This window comes from Myiozetetes cayanensis, unplaced genomic scaffold, assembly GCF_022539395.1.
Source record: "Myiozetetes cayanensis isolate MyiCay16 unplaced genomic scaffold, myiCay2020 scf23, whole genome shotgun sequence".
Taxonomy (NCBI): Eukaryota; Metazoa; Chordata; class Aves; order Passeriformes; family Tyrannidae; genus Myiozetetes; species Myiozetetes cayanensis.
In genome coordinates, this window is record NW_026087445.1 from 2,925,667 (window position 1) to 2,950,621 (window position 24,955).

At 46.7% G+C, this 24,955-nt stretch overlaps 1 protein-coding gene across 1 annotated transcript in view; it reads left to right on the forward strand.

Annotated features, from left to right (window-relative positions):
- PAPPA (pappalysin 1) overlaps positions 1-24,955 on the forward strand; it is a 177,626-nt gene that overhangs the window by 124,205 nt on the left and 28,466 nt on the right. Inside the window, exons 14-18 of the mRNA XM_050319756.1 lie at positions 8,812-8,977; positions 15,465-15,648; positions 18,274-18,484; positions 19,094-19,265; positions 22,584-22,731. Of these exons, the coding sequence (XP_050175713.1) occupies positions 8,812-8,977; positions 15,465-15,648; positions 18,274-18,484; positions 19,094-19,265; positions 22,584-22,731 (881 nt within the window). The remainder of the gene's footprint in view (positions 1-8,811; positions 8,978-15,464; positions 15,649-18,273; positions 18,485-19,093; positions 19,266-22,583; positions 22,732-24,955) is intronic.

Below are 24,955 nucleotides of genomic sequence, written 5' to 3' on the forward strand. Positions count from 1 at the left end.
CCCCGGCCCGGCACCGCTCCGACCCAAACCGCTTTGTGCCGCCGAAGGGCCACGGGGACCTCCCACAGAAGCGACTGCGTGGAGACAAAGTGATGCTTGTGCCCCAGCAGGGCCGGATCCTGCCAGGTGCTCAGCAGATCCGTGGCCATCGGCGATCTGCGGGGCCTTTACGGCCGGGCAAGGGCCCTCAGCACCCCTCTGGATCCGGCCCCCCGCTCTGAAAAGCTCTGTGGGACCCCCCAGGATGAAAGGTTTATGGCTACCGTTTTATTCTTGTTGTTATTACAGACACATCAATAGATCACCACCAACCCCTCTCAGTCTCTGCTTTACAGCATCCCACAGAGATTGTGACCTTTCCTGGCCTCTGGTGCGGCAGCTCCATGGATCCTTTCAGAGAGGCAGTGAAAAGAAGAGGAGAGAATTTAGCAAAACCCCTGAAAGAATAATTTTTTTTTTCTTCCTTTGTGAATTCAAAGTTGTGAGCAGTCGTCATACCATAGCGGCAGCAATAGTAAAACAAGTTGCATATCCCAGCAAACCTCTGCTCAGTCTCCTAAGCAAGCTGTCAGGTTTTTTGATAATGTTCTGGCTTGTTTTGAGGGCCTGCTTTTATTCCAGGAAAGGCGGGAGGGTGAGAAGGGGGAGAGGGAAGGGAAAATAAAATAAAAAAAAAAAAAGAAGAGCATATCTATAGCTAAATCAATCCAGTCAGTGTGTTCTGACCTAGATTCAAGGCGTCTGATCATTCTGTGCAATAGGTTGTTTAAATTCAGAGGCCCAAAGACAGCAGGATCAGGTTTCAGATGAGAAGTCTGGTTGTGGAAGTTTGGCCAATTCCCATTGCAGGACTGGGACAGAAAAAGAGTGAGAAAAACCCACTGGAAGGAGATGGTGAGAAGCAACAGGGATCTTGAGGGGCTGAGACCACATTCCTCCTCCCTCTCAAGTTTTCAGTAGGAATTGAACCATTTGTTCACTTATGGAATTAGAAGTGCTCTGTGTTTAGAAAGTTATTTCCTTAGTAAAAAATGCATTCCCCTAAGGCAAAGCTTCAGTGAGCCTCTGCAGCCCAGCAAACCAACCTTTAGAAATCTCTTGGGGAAGAATCACCCGCCTTTTCCCTCTTATTTTTCTTCTTGATTTTTTTTTTTTTTTTTTGGCATTGTTTTGTTTTCAGGATGCACTGAACCCTCTCAGCCCCTTGCTCTCAAAAACTTTCATCCGAGCCTCACTTGTTCAAAGGAATATTTCAATTCTGGATTTGTCATAAAGTTTCCCATGTCTGTCAAGGAACCAGAAACTCTCTGAAGTAAAGCCCTGATCCAAAGGCCACTGAAAACAGTGGGATTTTTCCACTGGTGACAGTGTACAGTGGAGAATCCCCAATTTGCTCTGTGATAAGATCATTTGAGGTGACCATATCTGCCTTCTTCTGTACAAGAAACTCCAAGCAGTTCAGGTATCTGAGGTGGAGAGAAAGCTGTGCATTAAGTTGTGCAGCCAGGAAATTGGTGACACCTTTGCTGTCACTGCTGTCCTTTTCCTTGGATATTTTACCCAATCCAGGAAGAACATAGGAGAGATTTTTTTAAAAGTTATTCTTAACCAGCTGAGAAGCTGGATAAGGGTTTTCTTTCTACCTGCTGTGCTCATGGTCTCCCCATCCTTGGAGTGCCAGTTCCATACTGCCAATCCTTCCCTTCTCCCCTTTTCCCCTCTGGTTGGATTTGCCTATTTTAGAGTATTTATTTAATTTTTAAAGGAACTTTCCCTCCTATGTGTAAGCATCAATTTGACTGCTTTCATTTTCCTTAGGTCAACATGGATATTTTTGCCTGCTTTTGGCTTCTGTCTCTACAAGAGGTATTATTTCTCTCTGTTCAAGGAGAATTATTTTGCTTGGAGAGGATTTATAGCCAGATACAGACACTTCTAGGCAAGGGTGCAGATATTAAAATTGAGAGGGAAAAGAAATATATCGGCCCTTAAAAGTTAACACAGCCTTTATTTTGAAGGTGAATGGATCCCTCCCATGGGTTAGTGAAAACTTAATAACTGAAAATAAAACATGTGCTCACTCTTCTTTCTTGAAGTATGTATTCTAGTTAATATTTTAGAGAAAAAGGAGCTTAAATGTAAAAGTCCCATTGAACTTTATAGGTACCCTCAGTCATCATTACTTCTTTTGAAAATCCATTCCATCCTCCTAAAGACATTTATAGAGAGTTTGAGAAAAAACCTACTCTGTACTCTCCATCTGCTGGGTTTTTTTTTCTGCTGCCGCTGACCACGGGCTCTTTTTTCGTTTTCAGCAGAAGTTTCCCTCACTGCTGGAGATGTGCTGTAAAAATGACAGGCTTTATTTCCACATTTCATCCTCAGGCCTAGGTAGTTCTTCTCTTCTACTTTATACCTCAAATTATTATACTTTTATGATTTCCTGTGCAGCCTTGTGGCGTGGACGGTGAAATTGGGTGTGAAGAAGCAGAGGTGTAATTTCCCACCCCTGGTGCACCAGGGCTGCCTTTGAGAGCAGTTCTCAAAAATCAGGGTTTTGTCTTTTGCACTGGGTAGGAAACATTCCTGGGGGGAAGGTCTCTCATCCCTGGCAGGGCAGTTCTTGTGAAGTGCTGCTTTCCCTCCGTGGCATTTCCCTGCTGTGGTCACCAGACCTGTCTTCTTCTCCATCACACCTGGTGCCATTGCTCCTCTCCTGGAAACTGCAGTCAGGAGGCATGAAAGCCCGGGTAGACACCTCAATTCAGCTGTCAGAATTGCGAGTTTCAGGAGTTTCCATCTTCCTAACCCCCCATTAGCTCCATGTTCCTACTGAAGACAAGCCCCACAGGCTGCTCACAGCTCTCCAGTCTTCATGCCCCACATGGTACAGCACCTTGTGCTTTCTGGACAGCGCAGCAAAAAGATTTCCCTTTCCTTTGTTTGGTTAAATCTTGGCACAAACTCTCTGTTATGGCTTCAAAATTGCTTCTGCAGGGGAGATTTTGGGTTTACCCCCCTCCATGCATGTGCACACCTGCGTGTTTGACAAGGGGGGGGGTCCAGACCCACCCCTGGCCACCACACCATCACCTGCCCTCGCTTCCATGGAAAGCCATCCTCCAAGCTTCACCCTTCACTGCCCCAAAGAAGCCCCAGGGAGACGTAGCCCACTCCAACTCTTCTCTTTGTCTTGCTCTCTCCTGCTGTCTGCTTCCCCAACAAGAAATGATGAAGATAAATCTTCAGCCGCAGAACAAATGCAACCGCTCTTTACAACTCCTGTTGTGGTTTTTTTTTTTTTTTTTTTCCCTCCTTCTCCTTTTTATAAGGGTTAAAAAAGGGTTTCCTCGTCTCTTTTTGTTGTGAATTAATGCAGCTTTCTCTTTCCCGGCTCGGCCGCCTTTCCCCTGCCCTGCGTTCTGTCATTAAGCACAATCTCTGTCAGCTTGCTTCGGGTGAAATTAATGAATTTCTCACAGAACTGTTAATCATAGAAGCTTTGGTCCGTGACATGTGTTATAATTCAATGGGTTTTTAACCTTCGCCCCATTTTGGTAATTGGCAAACGGCATCATTTGGCTTTTATTAAAGTGGAAGGCGATGCGTTTTCTTTGTTTGCCTGGACAGAGTCTGGCAGGGAGACCTGTGGGGCTGCAAACGCCCAGGGACACAGTCCCACTTCCAAGCTGGCAGGGTGACGGGGCTTTGAGAGCTTTATCAGTTCAATATGGACCCCCCCAGGCAGGAACAACTCACACAACGGGGGGCAGGCAGGCTGGAGGCAGAGCTGGTCCCCGAGGAGGATTTGCCCTGACGCTGGTGGGGACTTGCTGGCTCGTGTTTCTCCTTCCCCCAGAGCTTACCTGGGGTTGGAGGGAGTATTTTCTGTAAATCTCTGTGTTTAGCTGCGTTCTGACTCTTTCAGTTTGAAGTAGGGGCTTGCTGTCAGAAGGACCATAGGTGATACCATCCTTTTGGTCGCTCTCATGACACCAGATTTGAGGGCAAACACCTCTTTAGGAAAAAGCTTGATCCTTTCCAGTGGCACAGGTTCACCAGTTCCCACCCAGCCCTCAGGATTTGGGAAGGCATTCTTTGAGATTTTGTGTTAATACAAAGAGATGATGTCTTTTAGCTGAAGACTGACTAACACAAATTCATTGCCACCTTTGTAGTTCATATATTTTTTTATTTATTTCTACAGCATGGAACAGGGCTGGCAACATCTGCTTTTCAAAATACTGCATTTTTATTTGTTTTAGAGAGAAAGAACCCGCTCTTGCCTTTAGATGAACCTTTAGAGAGGAGAATACAAACCTGTTGTAAGGATAAACCTCTTGGGAAACCCCCTCAGAAGGCTAGACATGTGTGAGTTGAATGTATGGTGGCTTAGAACAAAACCAAATTGCAGTTCAGATCTCCAGCCCAGCCTGTCCCAGAGTGTCAAAAAAGGAGTTTTTCCCATACACAAGAGATAACAATGTGGCTCTTCTCACAACAAGGAAGTTTTTATGCTCACCTGTCATATCTATGTGTCAGAGCTCTCATGGAGGAAACAAATAATTAAGGCACCATGTTAAGATGAGTTCTTGGAAAAGTGCTTGACCCTGGGGTTAGGAAAAGAAAGTTTGGCTGCTGTAAGCTTCTTGAAAGAGGAAGTCCTGAATTATTTTTATGTGAGGAAGGAAGAGCTCCACTTAATTGTTATAATTTTCTATAAACATGTTAAAATACAAATGTTTCTAGGATTGTGTCACTAAGGCCCCAATTTAGCAAAGCCCTCAGCTATTTGCTTACATCCCCCTGTAGTCAAATCTATCAGTGGGACTTAACTGTGCTTTTGAAGTTAAGCACATATTTAAGTGCCTTGCTGAACTGGGGCCAATATTGGCACAAAGAAATACAGATTTAGAGCCTAATGACTGAGCTCGTTTAGCTTAGGGATGGGCAGAATGGATTTGAATAAAGAACTGGCTCAGAACTTCAGCCTACATGTGAAGCTAACTCAATTCAGGGCTTTTTACTTCATTGAAACAGTCTGCCTTGATCTGTTTTTAACATGCAGTGGAATGTGTGCAAGAAATCCACTGCTCCTTGCACCCGCCTCGGTGTGAAGATGTTGTTTTGGGAAATTGTACACTGCCAGGGGAAGGAAAGGAACAAGTGAATCCTGAAGTGGACCTAGTGAAATAAACACTTGTCAGGGAATATCCCAGACACCAACACTTGTTCAAGTAAATCGTTAGAGTGGTCCTTGGGTCCCTTGTGTAGCTTTTGTCCAGGAATTTGGGGGATTTAGGATAGAGCAGGGATGACCTGAAACAGGCAGTTTTGGTGAAGTCATACAATATTGATTGCAAGAAAACAGGATAAACTCTCCTATGCCAGGAATCAACATGAGTTAAAGCCCAAGTGATTTCCTTCTCAGATACTCTTATATTGTTTCTTTCCCGAGGAATGCACAGTTTCTGGAGCATGTGATGATTGACCACTGTTAAATGGCAGTACCCATGCAAGAGCTTCTGTAATCCACAAATGGATGTGATGGGTTCTTTGTCTAAACTTCCTACTTGGAGATAATTCATTTCTCCTTCCTAATTCTGCATTTGCAGAACTCAATTCAGGATCGTGACTTCAAAATTCATTGGGATTTATGGCTGACAGTAGCTGATACCAAATTGGAACCAGTAGCTAGAGAACCAGAAATATTTAAATTGGAAACATTTGGTGGCAGTGGTTGTTTTTTTGCAAAAAGTGAATGGTTGTATTGTTTGTCACTGAAGTCATTCATATAGAGTTACAGACAGAGAGAGCTGCCCAGATGATCTGCTAACCGAGGCATAATCTGGAGCCTGGAGGGGGTGGCTAAAAATGTTCCCTGGCCATTTCAGGAGACCACAAGGGGACTTGTAAACAGAAAGAAGAACATCACAATAAGTGTTTCTTAATGCCTTTGTCTCTGGTGTTTCAGTTCTGTAGGACTTTTAAGCCCAGGCTTGCTCATCTGGTGTCCTGATCTGAACTCAAGAAACCAGATTCTTTTTCTCCTTTACATTGATGGAAATGAAAAGCGATGCCACTGACTGTGGTGACGTTGCTCCAGATTTCCCTCTGTGCAAATTGCAAAGGTTTCCTTAGGCTCATCCCTCCCTCTGAAGCCATTCAAGGCCAAATTCAGTGCTACATTAATTCACATAAGTATTAGATTAAATAGTCTGCTATTATTTTATTTTTCCAACTTCAGTGGGAGGTGGTTTTCAGATTTTGAGGGAGTTTTGCAATGGGCAGTCAAGGTTTGCAATATGTACTTCTGAGAAGAGTGGGTTGGCAGTAGTGCTTGCTTTTTTCCTCAATGAGTCAACTTACTTGTTGCTGAAGCCCTGGCATGGGAGGAACTTTTATTGCAGCCTCACCAACCAAAAAATGGAGGGGAGCAAAGCGAGATTTCACCTTCATGGGTCAGTGGGACTGGGACATGATGGGAGGGTTCAATATTCATTGTCTTATGCTCTCAGTCAAAATCCAACTTCAGATACTCTTTTTGATGTCAATTGAGGACTTACTCAGCTGGCAGTGCCATGAGGTTGTTAAGGTTTGTAATTCAGATTAGTAGGGCTTGGGGAGCTGCTACTGAAACAGAGTAAAGTCTGTAGTTCACACTCCTGTGTTGGGCATTTGCAAGGCAATTGCACGTGGCTGTTCTCCTCACCTCATTTCCCTTCAGTGAGGCCCATCTGGGCATGAGGATATACTGTCTACTTGCTTTTATGGCATTTCATCCACAGTCTTATTGATCAGTACGAAGTGAAATCCATGGCAGTGTGTCAGGCTGTGAGCTGCAATGACTGGAGAATGTGTGAAACCCTTGGTCTGGTGGGTGGGGATCCTCCTTGAAGGCAGGATCACTCTGGGTAGGTCAGCTCTGGGAGAGGATGATTCATTCTGCAGAAGAGAGGAGCATCAGGGCTGTGGTGCTGATGGACAGGGCGCTGTTTGCTGCATACAAAGGTATGGAGTTGGCCAACACAGAGGTGGAATCCTCCTCCCTCAGTCCTGTCAGTGGCCATATTTTAGTGCACTGTGAGGAAATAAGATCTTTTTGAATGTAGAAATGGTTTATGGCTCATCACACACCAGGGAAGGGCCGTCACTGAACAAGCAACCCTAAATTACCAGCAGTGGGCACTTCCCATATAGCACTAGTCTGGAACAGAGAAATGAGATGTGGAGGTACATAATACTGTCATTTAATCTGATCTAGAGCTCAGTAGAGACATGTGCAGATGTGCTTCTCTATCAGTAACATGGGGATAACAAAACCAGCCCAGGTGTCTCGCAGGGGTGTCATGAAAATTAATTAGATAATGTCTGCACAGTGTTTTGAACACAGCAAAACACCATGTACGTGCTAAGTCAGGGCTTACTAAGCTGGACAGGGTTTTGGTGGTTGTTAACCCTTTTTTCTAGGACACAGGAATAGCTTGCTTGTAAACCATTTCAAAATATGTGTATTGATGCTTTGCTTTCCCTTCTTTCTGTAATTTTCTGCATTTCAGGTTCTTCCCTACCCACATGGATGGTGAAATAAGTCAGTGTTTCCCCTCTTCAGAACTAATTTAACTCTATTTAAATTAAATTCATTTTAATTTTCAGCCAAAACTCCTTGTAGGAGTCCTTAACACCAGAAATTTTGTCTGTAATCCAGAAAAAGTCTTTGCGCATAAAATCATGGAATGGTTTAGGTTGGAAGAGTCCTTTAAAGACCATCTAGTCCAACCCCTCTGCAGTGAGCAGGGACATCTTCAACTAGATCTGGTTGCTCACAGCCCTGTCCAACCTGGCCTTGAATGTTTCTAGGGATGAAGCATCCACAGTTTCTCTGGACAACCTGTGTCAGTGTTTTACCAGTCTCACTGTAAAAGAATTTCTTCCTTCTATCTAGTCTAAATCTCCCCTCATGCTCTCAGACTTTCAGCATTTTCACTGCTGTTTAGTTGAGGGACTGCCCCATACTCATATTTGAACAAGTGCTATGATGTTTGACTCAGGTCATCAGAGATGGTGAAAGATTTTGTGTCAACCAGATATCTCTGTGTACATAAAAATAAAACAAGAATCCCTTTTAACAAGTCGTGCTAAATGTTACAATAATTTTCTGGAGGGAGAACAGACAGTTTCCATCCAGGGAAACATTTTATGGATGGCAGGACAGCAACTGGAGAGATCTGAAATGACAGCATGCTGCTGAGCTTGATAAGAGCTTATCAACACAGCTACACAGCTGATGTTTGGTGTTCCTCGTGAAGTGGAATAAAATGAATGTGATGATTTCAATCGAGTTTCTCAAAGATAAGAGCGTCTGTCGCAGAAACTCCTCCTCACACATACACACAGGCACTTATCACCACCAATATCAGGCACTCCTGAATTCAGCAGATTTGAAATTGGATGGGGCATAAGGACTGCTCTTGGAGGGAGAGTGCTTTCATGGGATGGATGGATGGGTGGTTGGATGATGGGACAGGAGTAGGAAGGTCGTAGCGCAGATGAATATTGCAGAACACAAAGCAATTCTGCAGAATTGGCAGGCTCTTCCCTATTGCCACAAGACCTGTAATTTGCCTTCACTGTCCTCGCTGTTGCCACTGCCCCTGTCCTTCTGAAGGCCTAACAAGAGGGTGTGGAGCCCTTTGCCGGGCTGGGTTCGGCGCATTCTCCGAGCGACGAATCTGTCAGTCAGACACACTTGCTCTTGCGGGATGAATTAAATGAATCCACTAAAAATACCACTTCTTGTCCCCCTCCTAGCTGTGTCCACTACTCCTGTGAAGCCACGGACTGCCAGAAGCTGGAGATTGAGAACGCAGTGCTGAACTGCACCAGCGGCTGGTACAACGGGGCCCAGTGCAACGTGAGCTGCAGGACGGGCCACATCCTGCACGTCCAGAGGGATGATGATCTCATCAAGAGCCAGGTTTGTTCCCCTGGGGCTTTTTGTGACAAGGGATGAGCTAACAGATGTGGAGAAATTGAGAAATAACCCAGCCTAAGCACCAAAGTCTCAGCTCAGCCTCGGGATAAGGTCATATCCAAATACTCCTCATCAAAATAGGAGCCCTCTGACTCTGTAGGAAGAGATACTGACAATGAACAAAGCTCAGATGTTCCCCAACTTTAGAAATTTTCAACCCACAAAGTTTAAATGTGTGTTCAGTCCTTCTTTGATCTCACTGGCTCTACTCAGCCAAACACTGTTCCTCGGGCCTGGTGTTTTGGGAGTGGGGTGTTTGTGTTTTCGCACAACCAATTTCTGGGCAAAATACCTCCTTTTTTAGTCCTGGGATTGAGGCTAACAATGTCTTAACTCCTTTGCAGTGTTTCAGTCCATCTGCTTCCAACCACACCTGACATGTATGGTAGAGAGGGGATAGAAAAAAACACCCAAACCTTTTTGCTTCCAAAAAAATCACCAAAAACCTCCCCTGGTGGGGCAGGCAGTGCTCCCCATCCTCTTTATTAATGCATGGATTAGAGAGGATGTCTTACAAAAGCAGCATGCCTTCATGCAGTGAGGGTGGTATTGAGGAAAACTATAAAAGTCTTTAGACATTAAAAAAATGAAGGTACTTCAGGCTGGGGAAGGTGGATGAGGTGCATGAGGTACAACATGGCCCAGCCTTGGCGTGTCCCTGGGAGAAGGGTGCCCAGGAATAGGTGGGTGCAGACACCCCAGTTTGTGCTCTCACCTCTAATGCTGCTCCAGATCCCATGAGCGTGATGTGGGGGTGGTTTCCCCCATCAGCACCTTCTCACAAGTTGTGGGGGCAGCACACACATCTGGGGCAGCACACACATCTGGGGCAGCACACACATCTGGGGCAGCACACACATCTGGGGCCGGGGGGCTGGGGCAGCCGCACTCAGCAGCCTGTCTGTATTTGTGAAATACTGTGTTCTTCATAAGCTCGCAGAGGGGGGAGACAGAGCGGAGGGGAATGAGTCAGCCCTTTCAACTCAATTACAAAACAAATACAGGACCCCGCGAGCTGGGCCTCTTCCATCCTAATTGGCATCAGCACCAGAACCCCAGCTCCAGCTGAGCATTTTTACAGAGCAGAAAACCAGCTCTCAGACGAGCCTGACTGGAAGGGATCTGTACATGGGGTACACGGGGCACACAGGGGTCCCAAACCAAATAAAACAGCCTAAACATCCTTCCCCAGCACCGTGTTATTTCAGTGCAGGAATCACCTTCTGGGGAGGCTCGGCCAACTGTGGATGGTTTTGCCCTGAGAAGTTTGGTTTCAGAGCCTTGATCAGACTCATATGACAAGAGGGGAGGATTTTAGCACCCCTAGCTAACATGATTCACTGCCTATTACAACACACTTCCTCTCACCCTGGTCTGCTATTGCACTTCCTCGTCTTTTTTCCACCAGTAAAACCCCCTGAGGCCAATGGCTTTGTTTTGCTCAGTGCTGTGCATTCACTGTTCAAATCAGGGAAGGAGTGGAGCATCCTAAAGATACTCATGGTCAGCTAAGCACACGAAACACGTACTTTAGAAGTTTATCTGTGCTCTTCAGAGATCTGCTGAAAAGGAACAGTTTCTTTCACTGTCATCTTGTTTTGTTTCTTTGTGTCAGGTGCTTCAAAGCAGAACTTGTGGAATGTGCAGGCAAGATATGAATTATCTGAGAAAGTCCAGAATCTGTGGTTTGGAGTCCTCATATCAAATTGCATTGTGCTCCTTCCACAATTGCTTTCCAACTTCAGCCCCTCTTCCAGTCACTGGTATTTTGGGGTGAGAAAGGGCTTGTGGCTTGTTGTCCGTGGTCAGAGGGACTTGCTGCCATGATTGAGGAACTCTGCACAAAGCTGTTGGTTGCTTCATTGTTGTCATCTAGTTGGATATTTTGCCTGTTTGACTGATTTGAGGATCTAGAGATACTTTTTTTTCTTATTTAACTGTCAGTGTGTGGGGCTGCACGAGGAAGAGAAGGAAGGAAAGTAGCTTTACACACGTTGGTGTATCACACTCTTGGGTAGGAAGAAGGCTGAGGTGAGGTGCAATGTCTCAAAGAGCAGACTGAACACCAGTGGCCCATGACCACTGCATGCTGATGAAGATGATTCACAGACCAGTGAAAACACCTTGGTTTAGCATCTGAACCATATTTGTCTTCCGTATTTCAATGAAAGACAGCAAAAAAAAAAAGGGTGAAGAGAGAATTAAAAGCAAAATTTTCAAAAGCACCTCAGAGATGTAGGGGCACAAGTCACATTTCAAATCAATCTTTTACATCTAAGGGGTCTTTGAAAATCTTCTTAAAAGTTTCTGCACTTTCTGGCCTCTGTGTCTTCTGAAGCCACCATTTTAATCAGTCTTAGGGCAAAACATTCATTCATTCCCCCTGTGAGAAACTCCCATTCCCAAATTCTGTTAAACTCCATAAAATCACCAAACCCTAAAACCCGTCAGCACTCTGTGCAGCACAGACTGTTTGCTGCTTGAAAATAAAAAGAAAGCTGAGCTGTTTACAGACTCTTGAGCTCTCTCTCATCCTCATTTAGGGGCTTCAGCAACAACAACAAAGGGCTTTGTATAGTGACAGAGCAAAATCCTTCATGTATCTTTCTCACAAAGAAGATCTCGGGATGTTTTCATTCCCCCTCCCCAATTTCTTCCCACCCCCTCCCCCCCCACCCCGACAACTCCATCGCTCTTTCTTCTCTTCTCCCTCTTTCTCCCCTTTGTTTTTCACTGCTTTCCTCCCCCTTGTCCTTCACTGAAAGACCCACTCATTCAGTTGCTTGTTGTCATCTCTCCTTGAAGCCACCACCACTGCTGCTCTGGTCAAGAGGTGTTATTTAAAACCCAGCAGCTCCCTAATGTTGTGCAAAGGCATCATCAATCATGCCAGGAAAAGAAAGCACGGCTCATGTGGGTTCAATTAGAGGCACAGTAGTGGGCAGAAGTGGAAGAATACTTAGAGGGGAGGGCACAGCTGTTCATTTTTAAGGAGAGGAAACTTCACACGTGAAGCATCGCTTGAAGAAGGAGCCGGCTGGAATCTTGGGCAGCAGGAAGGAGACATGAATTCTCCCAGGCAGCTGAAAGTCCCAAGGAACAAATCTTTCTGGCACCAGATTTGTTTAAGTTTGCATCCTCTTCACTGTGTTACACACTGTATCTTTGGAGGCCCTATTCCCCCCCTCCCTTCTTTTCGCCTTGCCCACCCTCCGTCCTTGCGTAAGCCTCTTTTGGAAGGCAGGACGTGAAGGGAAGCAGTTGCTGTGATGCCAGTCAAAGCAGCACAAAGTGCCCAAAGTGACAGCTAATAAACCAGACGAGAAAGCCAAGTGCTTTGTATGGACTGCTGTGAGCTGGGTGACCTTGTCAGATCAGACAGGCGAAACAGGCACGTGCCTGCTCGGCTCCGGGTGGGAGATCCGCAAAGGCAGATGCAGATGCTGCCAGTAGGAACCAGTGCTGGATCCAAAGGCAGCACTTCTCAGGCTGAGTCCACTGGAAATATCCCTGAGGTGTGGCATGGAGCTGGGGAGAGGTGGGCTCCTGCTCAGCCTCTGGGGGTCCTGCCCTGGGCACTGCAGTGATCCCACCCTCAGGTGCGACACCACAAGAGGGGCAAGCTGAGAGCTGGTGGGTGCCACCTGCAAGAATTTCTGTGGCAGGTTTGTCCTCTGTGCTTCCAATCAAAGCCACCAGTCTTTCTCTCCATCGCAGGGAACACTTTTTGTTATGGTTCTGCTGCTGAATTCCATGTGCTCCTATTGCTTGAAGTGATGACACGATAGACATGGTCTAAAATGTGCCATTATTATGTCTGACCTTGAAAACCTCAGCTTCCATCATACAAAGTGTGGAACAAATTACTGGGAAAAAGCTGAGAAGCCAGGGTCTTACCCACGTGGGCACAGCTCCTCTGCATGGGAATGGTCTTCCCAGTGTGCCAGGAGCAGGAAAATCCATATGGGTCTGGAAGGACTCTTACAGATTAGGTTAGTGCTTTTGTGGGGAAGTACCACTGGGAGAAAACCAGAGATGAAAACATGGAGAGGCTAACTATTATCTTTTTCACATCAAGGTCTAGAACATGGGGACAATAAAGGAAAGTGGGAATATGCTGTAGTGAGTGATCCCTTCCAAGGAGAGGGGATCCCAGGCACATCACACTCCCAGCAGGCTCTAGTGTCCTGCAGCTTTCTGCTAACAAAGGCCACGGCTGCAGCTGAAATACTCTTACAAGTGTTAGCTCAGGCAAAACATTCCTTTCTGTAAGATGTGACTGTTGTGCACAGATATTGCCTCTCTTTAAATATTTGTATTACATTCCTGTTCCTGAGTTTGCACTGTTTATTTGGAGTTATGTAGAGGTGCATTTGATGTGCAACCCTGTCATTAGAGAAACTCCTTTGTGCAGCCAGTATCAGGTCATAGGAACAATCATTTGCACCAACACTAATACTTTAATTCTTGGAGTTGAACCTCTTATCATAGAGCTTCCCTGTGTTCAGCATGGATCCAGCATCCAGCAAGATACTATGCAAGGCCTATGTCTTTTCCATAACATTTGGATAGCCTCTGACATCATTAGCTTGAGTTTATTGACATCAATAGCTTGGGTTTATGTTTTAAGTTCCAGCAGCCACAGTGCTGCTGTGTTATTTGGGAAAGGAGGCTTTGCTAAATGCTGGAGCAGCTCATCCTGGAGAGGAAATGTGTCTATACGGTTTTCAAAACATGGGAATATGCTGTATCATCCCTTCTCCTGTGGCCACCACACTGCGGCTTCCTGGAAGCACAGGGGGCTTCAAGGAATCAACTGCCTACATTTTATAGACCCTTTTTTAATGCTATCAAATATTCTGATAGTAGCAAAGGCACAATTAACAGCCACTTGGGAGTGAGAATGCAGAGAGTCACTTTACCTGAGCGCTCCGAGAATCCCGGAATGTGCTACTCTAAACTTGTAGAAAAGACATTTTTTTCCATCAGCAGTGTTCCCTGTTTAAATAAACTCCACGGTCTAGAAAAGGGGTTTTGTGCCCACTTGGGAAGTGTCCAGTTTCTCAGCTCTGGGACTGCTTTTTCCATTCTGTATGCAACCATATATCAAAGGGAGACAGGTCTGAACTTCTGTTGAAACCATTAGGGTGTTTTTGCAAAAAGGGAATCCAGGTCCCTTTGATGTGTGCTAGAAACATTCCCCTTCCTTTTATAAACCCAGATCAATGGTCGGCGGTGCAAATCTCCTGTGAGTATACCAGCCCTGAATAAAATATTCCCTGGAGGCAGAGGAGTGCTGCTGTATGGCTTGGTCAGATTCCTCGCCAGCATCTTCCCCCTCGCGTGTTTGGGTTTCTCGCATTTCTAACCTTCTGTCCCTCTCTTTATTCTGGTGTGAAGGGAAGAGTTAGATTCTTCACTTCTAGTTTTTAATAATTTTCCATTTTTAATTAGAAAGTGGATATGTTGTTTACTCAGTTCTCTTTGCCAACATCTGTTTGTCCTTCAGTCATCCAGTAAATTTATCGTCTTAGCTCCTTTAGCTGCCCCGTTTTTCTTGCTTTGCCCCTAGCACTTCAGGATTTCAGTCTGCTGTGCTGTTTGGATTATTGCTCAGATCCACAGAAGTGTAGTTGTGACAGTAGAGTGACTTTGGGGAAGTCAGAGCCCAGGCAGTGACTCTCAAGTGCCAGGTGCCAGTTACGGGCAGGATGCTCCTGGGTCTCTTGATGGCAAACTCCTCTTGGAAAAGGTCTGTCTCTCAGGATTGCATGTCCATGGGCCCTGATTTCATGTGGAGCCTTGGGGCACCCTGACAGAGAAACCATAAGAGCAGCTGTCAGTTATCTACACACAAGGCTGACGTGGCCCAAGGCACTTCCCCTGGCACCCCCAGCCAAGGGTGACTGACACCTCTCAGGAGAGCCTCGGGCAGGAGTCCCAAATGGTTTCATGTCAGGTTGGCTTTTACTTCAAATCCAAGAGTGAGTTTGACTCAGAAGCACGTGGGGATCCCTTTGGAGTGGCTGTGTCACCGCAGGGGTGACAGGGATGGGGGACAGCTGTCAGCTCCAACAGCTCAGGCTTGTGTGCTCCTTCCCAAACATAGGACAGGACAGCATGTGCCCTGCTTGTCTCAGGAGGCCTTGCAGACAAGATTTTGGATGATTTGCAGTGCTCTGCTCCTCGTATGGAAGCACTGTGGTGTTTCACTGCAGAGGTGACAGAAATACATCCTGGTTGTCTTACACTGTTTCTCGTGGCACTTTGGTGGGTTTAGGAGCTGCTGCCCTGTCCAAAAGATGATGGCAGAGGCCAGGCATGGTTTTGCCTAGCTTGTGAGCCAAAGAAATGGCTGTTGCTAGGCTTGGAATAGTTTTTCTCTCTCACTTGCTGGCTGTGGTGGCTGTAGGCATGTATGTTTTTCCAGATGGAGTCCAGCATCACTATGACTTGTGTGGATGGGAAGTGGAACAAGCAGGTGACCTGTGAGCCTGTGGACTGTGGTGTCCCAGACCAGTACCACGTCTACCCAGCCACCTTCAACTGCAGCGAGGGGACCACCTTTGGCAAGAAATGCTCCTTCACTTGCCGACCTCCTGCTCTTCTGAAAGGTACCAGAGGGTGTCTGTGCAGTGACCTGGGGAGAACTGCACAGCTAACACAGACTGCTCTGAGTAATATATGTTACTGCTGCTGTTGTTTTAGAATTATTCATGATATTTTAAGTATGAAGAATTATGAGACTCTGTGGAAGGTTTATTTATATTAGAAGTTAAGTTCCTTTGCATCTCTCTATTACCTTCCTTTGACCTTTCCTTGATCGCGGCTGGCTGGGCAGTAATGACAGTGAATATTGCTTCCATACAACCAAAACATGGAAAAGTCATGGGGATAAATCTGATTGAACTCTCTCATCTTCTTTCCCATGCCTTCTCTGTTTTGTATGTCTGTCTCTCTTCTATGCCTCCTCCATGTATTTGGAAAGGCAGAAGACTGCCCCAGTGGTGCAGATCCCCATCACTGTTTTACCTAATCCACCATCACCTCTCCCCTTTTCCACACTCATCTTGCTCTACCTCTGACCCTTTTTTCCTCTTCTTGTTTGGGAGTCTTTACTTTCCTCTTTTTTTCTTTCTTTCTTTCTTTTTTTTTTTTTCCTAGAAATAACACACTGCTGCCTTCTTTCATTTTCTCCTTCATCTTCTTCCCTGCTGCTTTTCTGCTAACATTCCCATCCTCTTCTCAGCACCATCAACTCTTCTGCTCAGTGGCACATCACCCTTTCTGGTCTGATCCTCAGGAAACAAGAAGATACCACTGTTAATTTGAAGGAACATTAGACCCAAATTAACTTGTCATCTTGCAGTGGAGTAATCTTAACTGCTGTTGTCAACTCAGGAACAAATTCTGTAAAGGGCTTCTTTTATTGTACCTGTAGTATCAGCTTTTCTACTGGGACTCATTGTAAACCCCAGGAAAGGAAGGCATGGAAAGTATACTTCATTTCAGTGAAAGGATATGTTGATTTCTTCATATATAACCAAATAGCTTAATTCTTTTTAACTCTGACAGAAGATAGTCACAAGTAGAAAATTAAGACTACTTAAAGGATAGTTAAGGGAAAGTTAAGACTACTTCTTACCAAAAAAAAATCCCTTTTTCTCTTCATGTATCAAGAGGGTCATCTTTAACAAAAGATGTTTTTTCATTTAAAGTGCTTTAAATTCTTTGAGCACACAGTGAAAACAGTGATACTGATCATGACCAACAAGAGCTGATGACTCAGGCAGGGGTAGCTGGAGGGGTGATAACCCACCCCCAGCTCGGGGGGTGCAGCTCTGGCGTGCAGCATCGCTTCACTTCTGTCCAGAAACGCCGAGAGCCGTGAGGTAAAGGCACCACTTGGTGTCCAGCCATCGGTGATGACTAATAGATGTTGCCACTAAGCTTCTGGAGAATGACTCATGCCTAATTCAATCACTGACGTCATGACAGCCACTGTTGGTAATGTCACAGCTTATCGCTTTGCAGTGGCAAGTATGATATCACCAGGCTGGTCTGCAGAGCTGCTGCATGAGTCAGAGCAGAGGAACATGCTGGTGCTCCAGAAAAGAGCTCCCTTCTGCACAAAATACCTCTGCAATCATCTGCAGTTGGGGAGGGGAGAGACAAAGCCGGGGCTGATTTAATGCGGCTTCTCTTATCTTTGAGGGCAGGGCAGGAGGGCTCCTCCACATACCTTCCTGAGCCCTCCAGAGCCTTTTGTTTTCTTCTTCTTTGAATTCCAGCCTCATGCCCCGGCTCTCTTCCTTCCCTTGCAGAGAGATGGCATTGCTCTGGGGTTAGCAGTTTGTCAGTATTATTTCGGATAACTCCGGAGTTGGCTCACTGTTGAAAATATGCCTTGTGGGTTGAGCAGAGTTCCTGCAGCAATGCTCAGGGATTTCAATGGAGTATTAGGGATTTTTGAAGGGTTAGTGGCTCATAGCTGTGCTTTGTTTCTTAGGAAAAGCTTATTCCTTTTCAACATATGGTATAAAATAACAAAGAATGTAAAATACACTGAGACCAGGCTACTTTTAGCTTAACCTTCTGAAGTCAAGTAGGTCATAGCAGAGGCAAATAGATCTATTGTACCTTTTACCTTTGAGGTGTTGGCCAAGAAAGCTTCCTGAGGAAAATGAGTCTCTAATGAGTATTATGAATCGTATTTATCACAGTAGTCCCCAAGGACTGAGAGTCCCCAGCTGAGAATGGCTCCTCATTGTGTTGGAGTAGTGACTCTAATACTAACAGATGCTGCTCCAAAAGGCTCCAAATTGAAATGAAAGGGACAGCTTTAGGGAAGAGATATAACACAGAAGCAGCTTGAAGAATGTGATGGCACCAAACCCCCTGTTAAAGCAATGGCTTTGGAGAGGAGGGGGTTGATGTATGAAACAAGCTTCCTTTCAGAGAGGAACAAAATAAGGAAGAGAAATACAAAAGATGACAAAGCCCGTGTGGCTTCCCCTATGCTATAGCATTTCCTGAAATAAGCACTGCCTGCCTGTCATCTGAAAACAGAGCCCTTAATGATTTAATGCCATCATCTAGGAAGAGAAAGCACATAGGACATACACAGTTGAATTTGTCAAACCGGCTGAGGTGGCTTTTGATACATGACGGGTGTAATGACATTTCAAAGGAAAGCAGTCCCGCTGAACGTTGTTAACTTTGCTCACTGTCCTTCTCAGGAAACAACAGCAACTTGACCTGCATGGAGGATGGGCTGTGGTCCTTTCCAGAGGCCCTGTGTGAGCTGATGTGCCGAGCACCCTCCGTCGTCCCTAATGCAGATCTCCAGACTTCTCGTTGCCGAGAAGACAAGCACAAAGTGGGCTCCTTTTGCAAGTACAAATGCAAACCTGGTTACCACGTCCCTGGATCCTCCAGAAAATCGAGAAAGTACGTGAAAGACGAAAGCCTTGCAGTCAGTCTGATTCAGAAAGCCAAGAGTTAAAACGATTTTGGGAAAGGGATGGGCTGTTTATCACAGACCATATGTGCCTTGGGGAATAGCACGGAGCAATTCCTTCATGCAGATAGCTGTGCAGCTTCAAGGGGATTTAGGCACCTAGCTCACTTAGGCTTCTTTGAAAATCCTGACCAGTGCTCAAAAAACAGACCTTACCTTAGAAACACCCCTTTGATATGCAGCCTGGGGAGTCCCCTTTGAAACCCTGCAGGAAAGGGTTAGTGCTGTCATATACTTCTGACTCTGCACAAACCCACTTCAAACCAACCACAGCCCACAAACCTGGGAAGCCGAGTTCTAGGGCGGTGTGTCCGAGGCCAAAAGAGGAGTTTGGGCTGGGCAGCTCGATGTTGGCTTTGCAAATAATCGTTATTTTTGCTCAGAGACCTCATGACGCAGATTCACAACTTGTTCCCCGAGTGTTAAAAGCACAAGCACACCCATCCCCTGCAACCTGCTAGCGGAGCTCAGAGGCTGGAGAGGCTCTCAGCTGACTCAGCCACTCGCTAAAGGGTCTTTTTTTTTTTCTGCACAAAAAGGCGAGCCTTCAAGATCCAGTGCACGCAGGATGGCACGTGGCTGCCAGGTGCTTGTGTGCCCGTTACCTGTGACCCTCCACCTTCCAAGTTCCACGGGCTCTACCAGTGCTCCAACGGCTTCCAGTTCAACAGCGAGTGCCGGATCAAGTGTGAGGATGATGACAGTCAGGCGGTGAGTGTCTCTCATCCAAATTACCTCAGCCCAAAAAGGTTCCCTGAGGATCCTGATCTTGGAGGGGCAGAGTGCCACTGAGCTCTTCTGAGAGCAGAGAGATGGAGAAGGGAAAAATAAAGTAGAGGGAGAGTGTGAAGAGTCTGGAAATATTATTTTTATGGCAGTTGTAACAGTATTAACTATTACCTGTACAGGACTAGCAGTGACTGACTTAATGTTTTTGGACAATAAGTGGCTAAAAGATCTACCTCAGTGTCTCTATGACCTGACTAGAAAATAAGGAGCAATGAATGAAAGTAAGTAGGGTGTGAGTTATCCTAACTTATCCCATTTGTTCATTCTGTTTTACCTTGCTTTTCCCTCCAATTCTTCTTACTATATTTCTGTGTGCCATATGGTAATTTAATGCTACAGGGATTACAACTATTCAGGTGAACTATCTCTAAACTTGTTTTCCTGGCATCAGGGTTCAGATCCTCACCTGGCACAAATCAGTGTGTTGCCTTTGGTGTCCTAGGAGCTGTGTTCACCGACACAACAAGGTCTGCCCTTTACTATCTTGTTGGAAATGCCTAGTTTTCCTCACCAGAGGTAATTATAGCTTGTGAGATAAGTAACTTCTCCCAGAAGTGCTGGTACTGCTCCATACTCTCGGGAAGAGAAAGCAGGGATGTAGAAGCTGCAGGTACTACAGGCATTGCAGGGAGCAGGGGGTGCTCTGTCACAGGTGGTTTAATATCATTCCAGACTCTGAGGGCATTTAAAAAGGGACCAATTATGTGAAAGACACCTCTGATACTTGCTCCTAAGGTTAAAAGCCCCTGCCTGCCCCTCTTCCCAGCCAGGCTGGCCTGCCCTCTCCACGGGGACAACAGGCAGAGCCCTGGTGTTTCACTTCAGGGCATCTGGAAAAGGTTTCCTTGTATAACTCTTACAGGGGGTTATGAGCTGTGTGAAAGGAGAAGTTGCAGGTGTGGGTGCAGTTCTGGTGGGAGCTCTGGGACACAAGAGCTGTGGGCTTTGTGCATCTACCACTTGCTCAGACTGGTCAGGGTGGCTGAGGCCGTGTCCCATCGCTGGGTGCCATCGCTGCCAGTGCAGGGAAATCGGGGCCGCCAGGGCAACCAGCACTGGTGTAATGGGCTTGTGTTTACTTTTAAATGAGGTGGACACAAAGAGCAGCAAGTAGTGGAGTCAGGGTTAGTGAGCTCTAGAAAGTGAGAGATCCAGCTATGTCTGCATTCACTGTGAGTGACTGTTCAGCTGTGAAAGCACCTTGGGCAAAGGAGCAGATAACATCTTGAGAGAGGGATTTGCAGAGAAAGGTATTTTCAGATATCCCAGAAAATAGGCTACAGAAAAAGAGGGGAGGACTTCTGGCACAAGCCAGAACCACTTGAGAGGTGTTAATTATTTAAGGATTAAACCCCACTAAGTCTCTCTCAGCTATATAAGGTGATAATACACGTTGCATCCAAGCAAGAAACCCAGCAGGGATTTTCACAAGAGATTTTGCAGGTCAGGGAATGATGGACAGTATGTTACTATAGCAATGGATATCCTGGGATCTCTCAGTATGTTGCAGAAACTATACAATAGTACCCTCAAGCACAGCCAGCTCCAGGAACATAAATCAGGTTTCATGGCTCACCTTTGAGAATCATGCTTGAACCCTGGCATGGAAATTGCAGTGGAAGTGCCTCACACTTGCTAAACCAGCAAATTGTGCTTAATTATCATTTAGCAATTTATTCCTGGCTTTGTCACCACGCTGAAAGATCATTACTTGGCTGTACATCCAGCATCCCTTAATCACCAGGAACGTAATGGTCATTTAAGCAGGTACCTCCCCGGGCACCAGAGCAAGGGTCTTCCATTTCTGAATATTGTGCACAAATCATATGAACAGTCAGATCTAAATTAATCAGTCTCTGCCAAACTGGCCCTTAGGTGAGAATCACCAAGCTGGATCACACCCTGAGTCCATCTGCTCCATTATCCTTTCATATGATTTTCTTATTACTTCTGGCAATGGCCAGATGTCTAGAGAAGGGGAAGCAGGTCCCACGCAGTAGTCTGCCACTAAGACCACTTTGCATCTCACTAAACAATTGTGTTCATCAACAAAGCTGAGTAAAAAATTAAAAAAAAAGGGCATTAGGATATTAAGGACAAGACTAATACTGAAGGCTGTGACATCTTCACACCAGTACCAGGGGCTTGTGCAGGGCCCTGTGCAACAACGGGTGTGGATCAGGGGACAGAGCTCCTCCAGAAAGTTCAGCAGCCCTGCAGGGACCCCAGCATGGACAGCACATTAAAGGAGCCCCAAAAATACCCAGCACAGTCTCCAAGAGCAGGGTGGGTAGATTGCAGGCAACGTGCCTGGCATGTAAAACGGGTGAGGAGAAGCAGAGATCCTGCACGGTTCTCCCACCCAGCAAGGTCCCCACGGGAGGTTTGGAGCCCAGCCCCACTGGACACGCTCCTGTTGAACATCCCACATTACCCCATGGCAGTTGGGCTCGCAGATCCCACAGAACAGCTTGCACAGAAATCCCCAATGCCGTGAGGATAGATCCGACAAAAGATTGCCTGTGCACTCCTTTGTTGTTTTTAAAGGGCATGATATTTCCCCTCGGACTTTGGTATTCATTCTTCAGTATCATACAGAGAATCTTTGCTATAAGAGAAATGTCATATTCTATGCTTTGCCCATTCCCACACCAGAGGATTTTCTTTCCCCCCTTCCCACCTGCCTCTGTGCGTGTCTGTCTCAGCCTCTTCACTTGCTGTCACTCAAGGCAGACAAGCTCTAAAGAGCACGTTCTGCCCTGCTAAGCATCCCTGCTCGTGTCCCGCTCTCCTTCCTCCTTCAGTTGGCCATTGGGGATTCTTTCTTTTTCAAGGCAAAGATGATGTAACTAGTTAGAGAATGGGAAGAGGGAAAAGGTTGTCTGCATTCAACACCGATGTCTCCACAACAAGAAAGAAGGCAAACAGGGTGAAGGCACTTTTGCTGCAACTGGAGTGGGGCTCTTGTAAAGTGGAGGCCTTGCAAGGGGTTGTAAAGACCTTGCATTGCACAGGAGAGGAGTGTGTGTGCGTGTTTGTCTGCAGTGCAGGTGTTTCCTTTTTTTTTTTTTTAATTATTCTTTGGAAGAAAACTCCATTTTGCCCCCCAGGGCTGCCCATCCCAACTGGGGGCTCTTCCAGTTCCAGCAGAACTTTGCTCCCAGCTCAGGTCTGAGCTCTCAGCCTCTCCTTGGTGGGGTTTTTGTGACCATCCTCGTTGTCTCCTCCTCTCATCCCCAGGGCCGTGGGAGCAACGTGATTCACTGCAGGAAGGACGGCACGTGGAGCGGCTCCTTCCACCTGTGCAGGGAGATGCAGGGGCAGTGCACTCTGCCCACCCAGCTCAACAGCCACCTGAAGCTCCAGTGCGCCGGCGGCTATGGAATAGGTGCGTGAGCCTCCCCCCAGCACCTTCTTGGCCTGCTGGTTCTCAGGAGCAGCCAGCACGGCAGGCTGTGCCAGAGACACATCCAGCCTGCAAAATGCAGGGAGGGACTCTACCTGTGTTTGTTCTTAACGCTTTTGTAATGTCCCACTCCTTCAACCACATGCACACACCCTCACTCCTGAGGCTGAAAGGCAAAAGAGGTGACAGGGTAACGCAGCACCAGGATAATTCAGGTCTCTCCAGAAAGAATGTGAGACAAGCTGAGCATCCCCTTTGGTATGACAGTTGTTTAGGAGCTGTTGCATTTTCCCCCTTTCTTCTGGGGTACCTGCTCACATGGTAAGGGGTGATGACTTCACATACTCAGCTTTGCTTTATGGCACCCAGGCAGAGGGGAGGGACAGACGCACTGAATCGTACACACTGCATTGCATTTTCAGCCTTATATTGTATTTCCAGCCCCGGTTTTTGGGGTCTCCTTGCTGTAAGGGCTGCAGTGGAAGCTGAACTGGCTGCAGCCCACACAGATCTGCGAGGCCCCTTCCTGCAGCCCCACTCCCAGCCCCTGCCATCCCCCCTTCTCCCTCCGTCTGTCCCTTTGAACTTGGAGAAATTTCCTCCTCGCGCGGCTCCCTCATTATATCGCAGCCTTGCGAGGGACCACGAGCCTCCTTGTGTTCCCTCCCCGGGGAGGAGAACACGACCTGGATGAGATCACCGCTCTGTAATGATGCCAATTACAGATCACATATCAAAACAATCCCGACCCGCTCCTCCCCGCGAGCGTACAGAGCGTGGCGACTCTTAATGTGGCGAGGTGTTTTACCCTTGAGGGGAGGTTACCCCCAGGCCTAGCCAGGTTTTTGCAAGGAGAGGAGTCCCAATTCCTGCTTTGGTGAGGAGCATCTCAGTGCTGGAAGCAGGAGGGTCTGCGGCCGCTCAGGCAGAGGGTGCCTGCCAGCTCTCGCTCTTCTCCCAGTTGCTGTCAGCAGGTGCTGATTCCTAGTGCAAGGACTGGTGAGCCTGATCCCAGGGTGGGACCACACAGCATCATGGAGGTGAAGCATGCATGGGGCAGACCCTCCACAAGAGCATGGCTCTCCCTGGAGAGCTCAGCAAGGGCGCAGCAGCCTCTGGCTCATCCTCAGCAGATGGAGACATACCACACTCCTTGTAGGCTCACCCAGCACCACCTTTTGGCATCAGATATTGGGGTTTTCCTCTCTTCTTTGCATTTTTGGAAGCCTGATTGATGGCCTTTTGTGGAGGTGCTCTCCTGCCACTCGTTTGCCACTGGGGTGGTGTCAGTGGGCCTCATCCAGCAGGTCCTTGGAACCACTACCACGTGCCCTGGGAAAGCAAAACAAACTCCAAGTGCTCCCACTGACTCCTCCATGTGGAGAATGTGAGAAGGCAGAAGCAGGTGGGGGAAATAATAGCATCCAGTCGTGGCCACTATGAATCCCACACACCTTTGGTAATTCCTCAGACACCTAATCTGCCCTTCCAGGCTGAGGCGTGTGTTGAGCCAAAGGTTCAGCTCTCCAAACCAGTGCAGAGATTAATTCCTCCCCCAGCGCTGATTGGAGTGCAGAAATCCTAATGACATGTTTGCAGCAGCTGTGCCATTCAAGAGTGATTTTCCAGGGGGAAATGGTAATGGTGCAGCACACTAGGGCTTATGGTTGTGTCACCACAGGGCTCTGGGATATTGCTGCAGAGTATCCCAGCATGTTTTAATAAAGAAAGGACAGGGTTCCCACTGGGCATGACAGTTAATCAGAGAAAAAGCAGGTTTATGTGTGAACAAAGCCATCATTACCTCTCTGCATACTTCTTATCGACTGTGGGACTTAGGTGATAGTTCATCTCCAATATCACTAGGCTTGGTCACCCTCTCAAAGATTATTATTGGAGGTCTGCAAACTTGAGACAGATCAAACAGTATGTTTTTGTCGTGTCATAGGTGAGATGAGTTTGACAGCCTCTGCCTAATCAGTCCCATTGCTTGAAAGATTAGTTGAAATGGAAAAACCTTCACGTTTTCTTGATGATCCAAAATCGCAAAGCCTGACCCCCTTCTTGGAGTTAATAGCCAGAGAAATACCTAGATTTGCAGCTCATACAAAAGGGCCCTGGAATATGTGCCACCCCCACGGTCTCCTGCTGAGCGCAGCGTTGTACTCAGCACTTCATGTGTGGCTTGGAGATATGTGATAGTTAT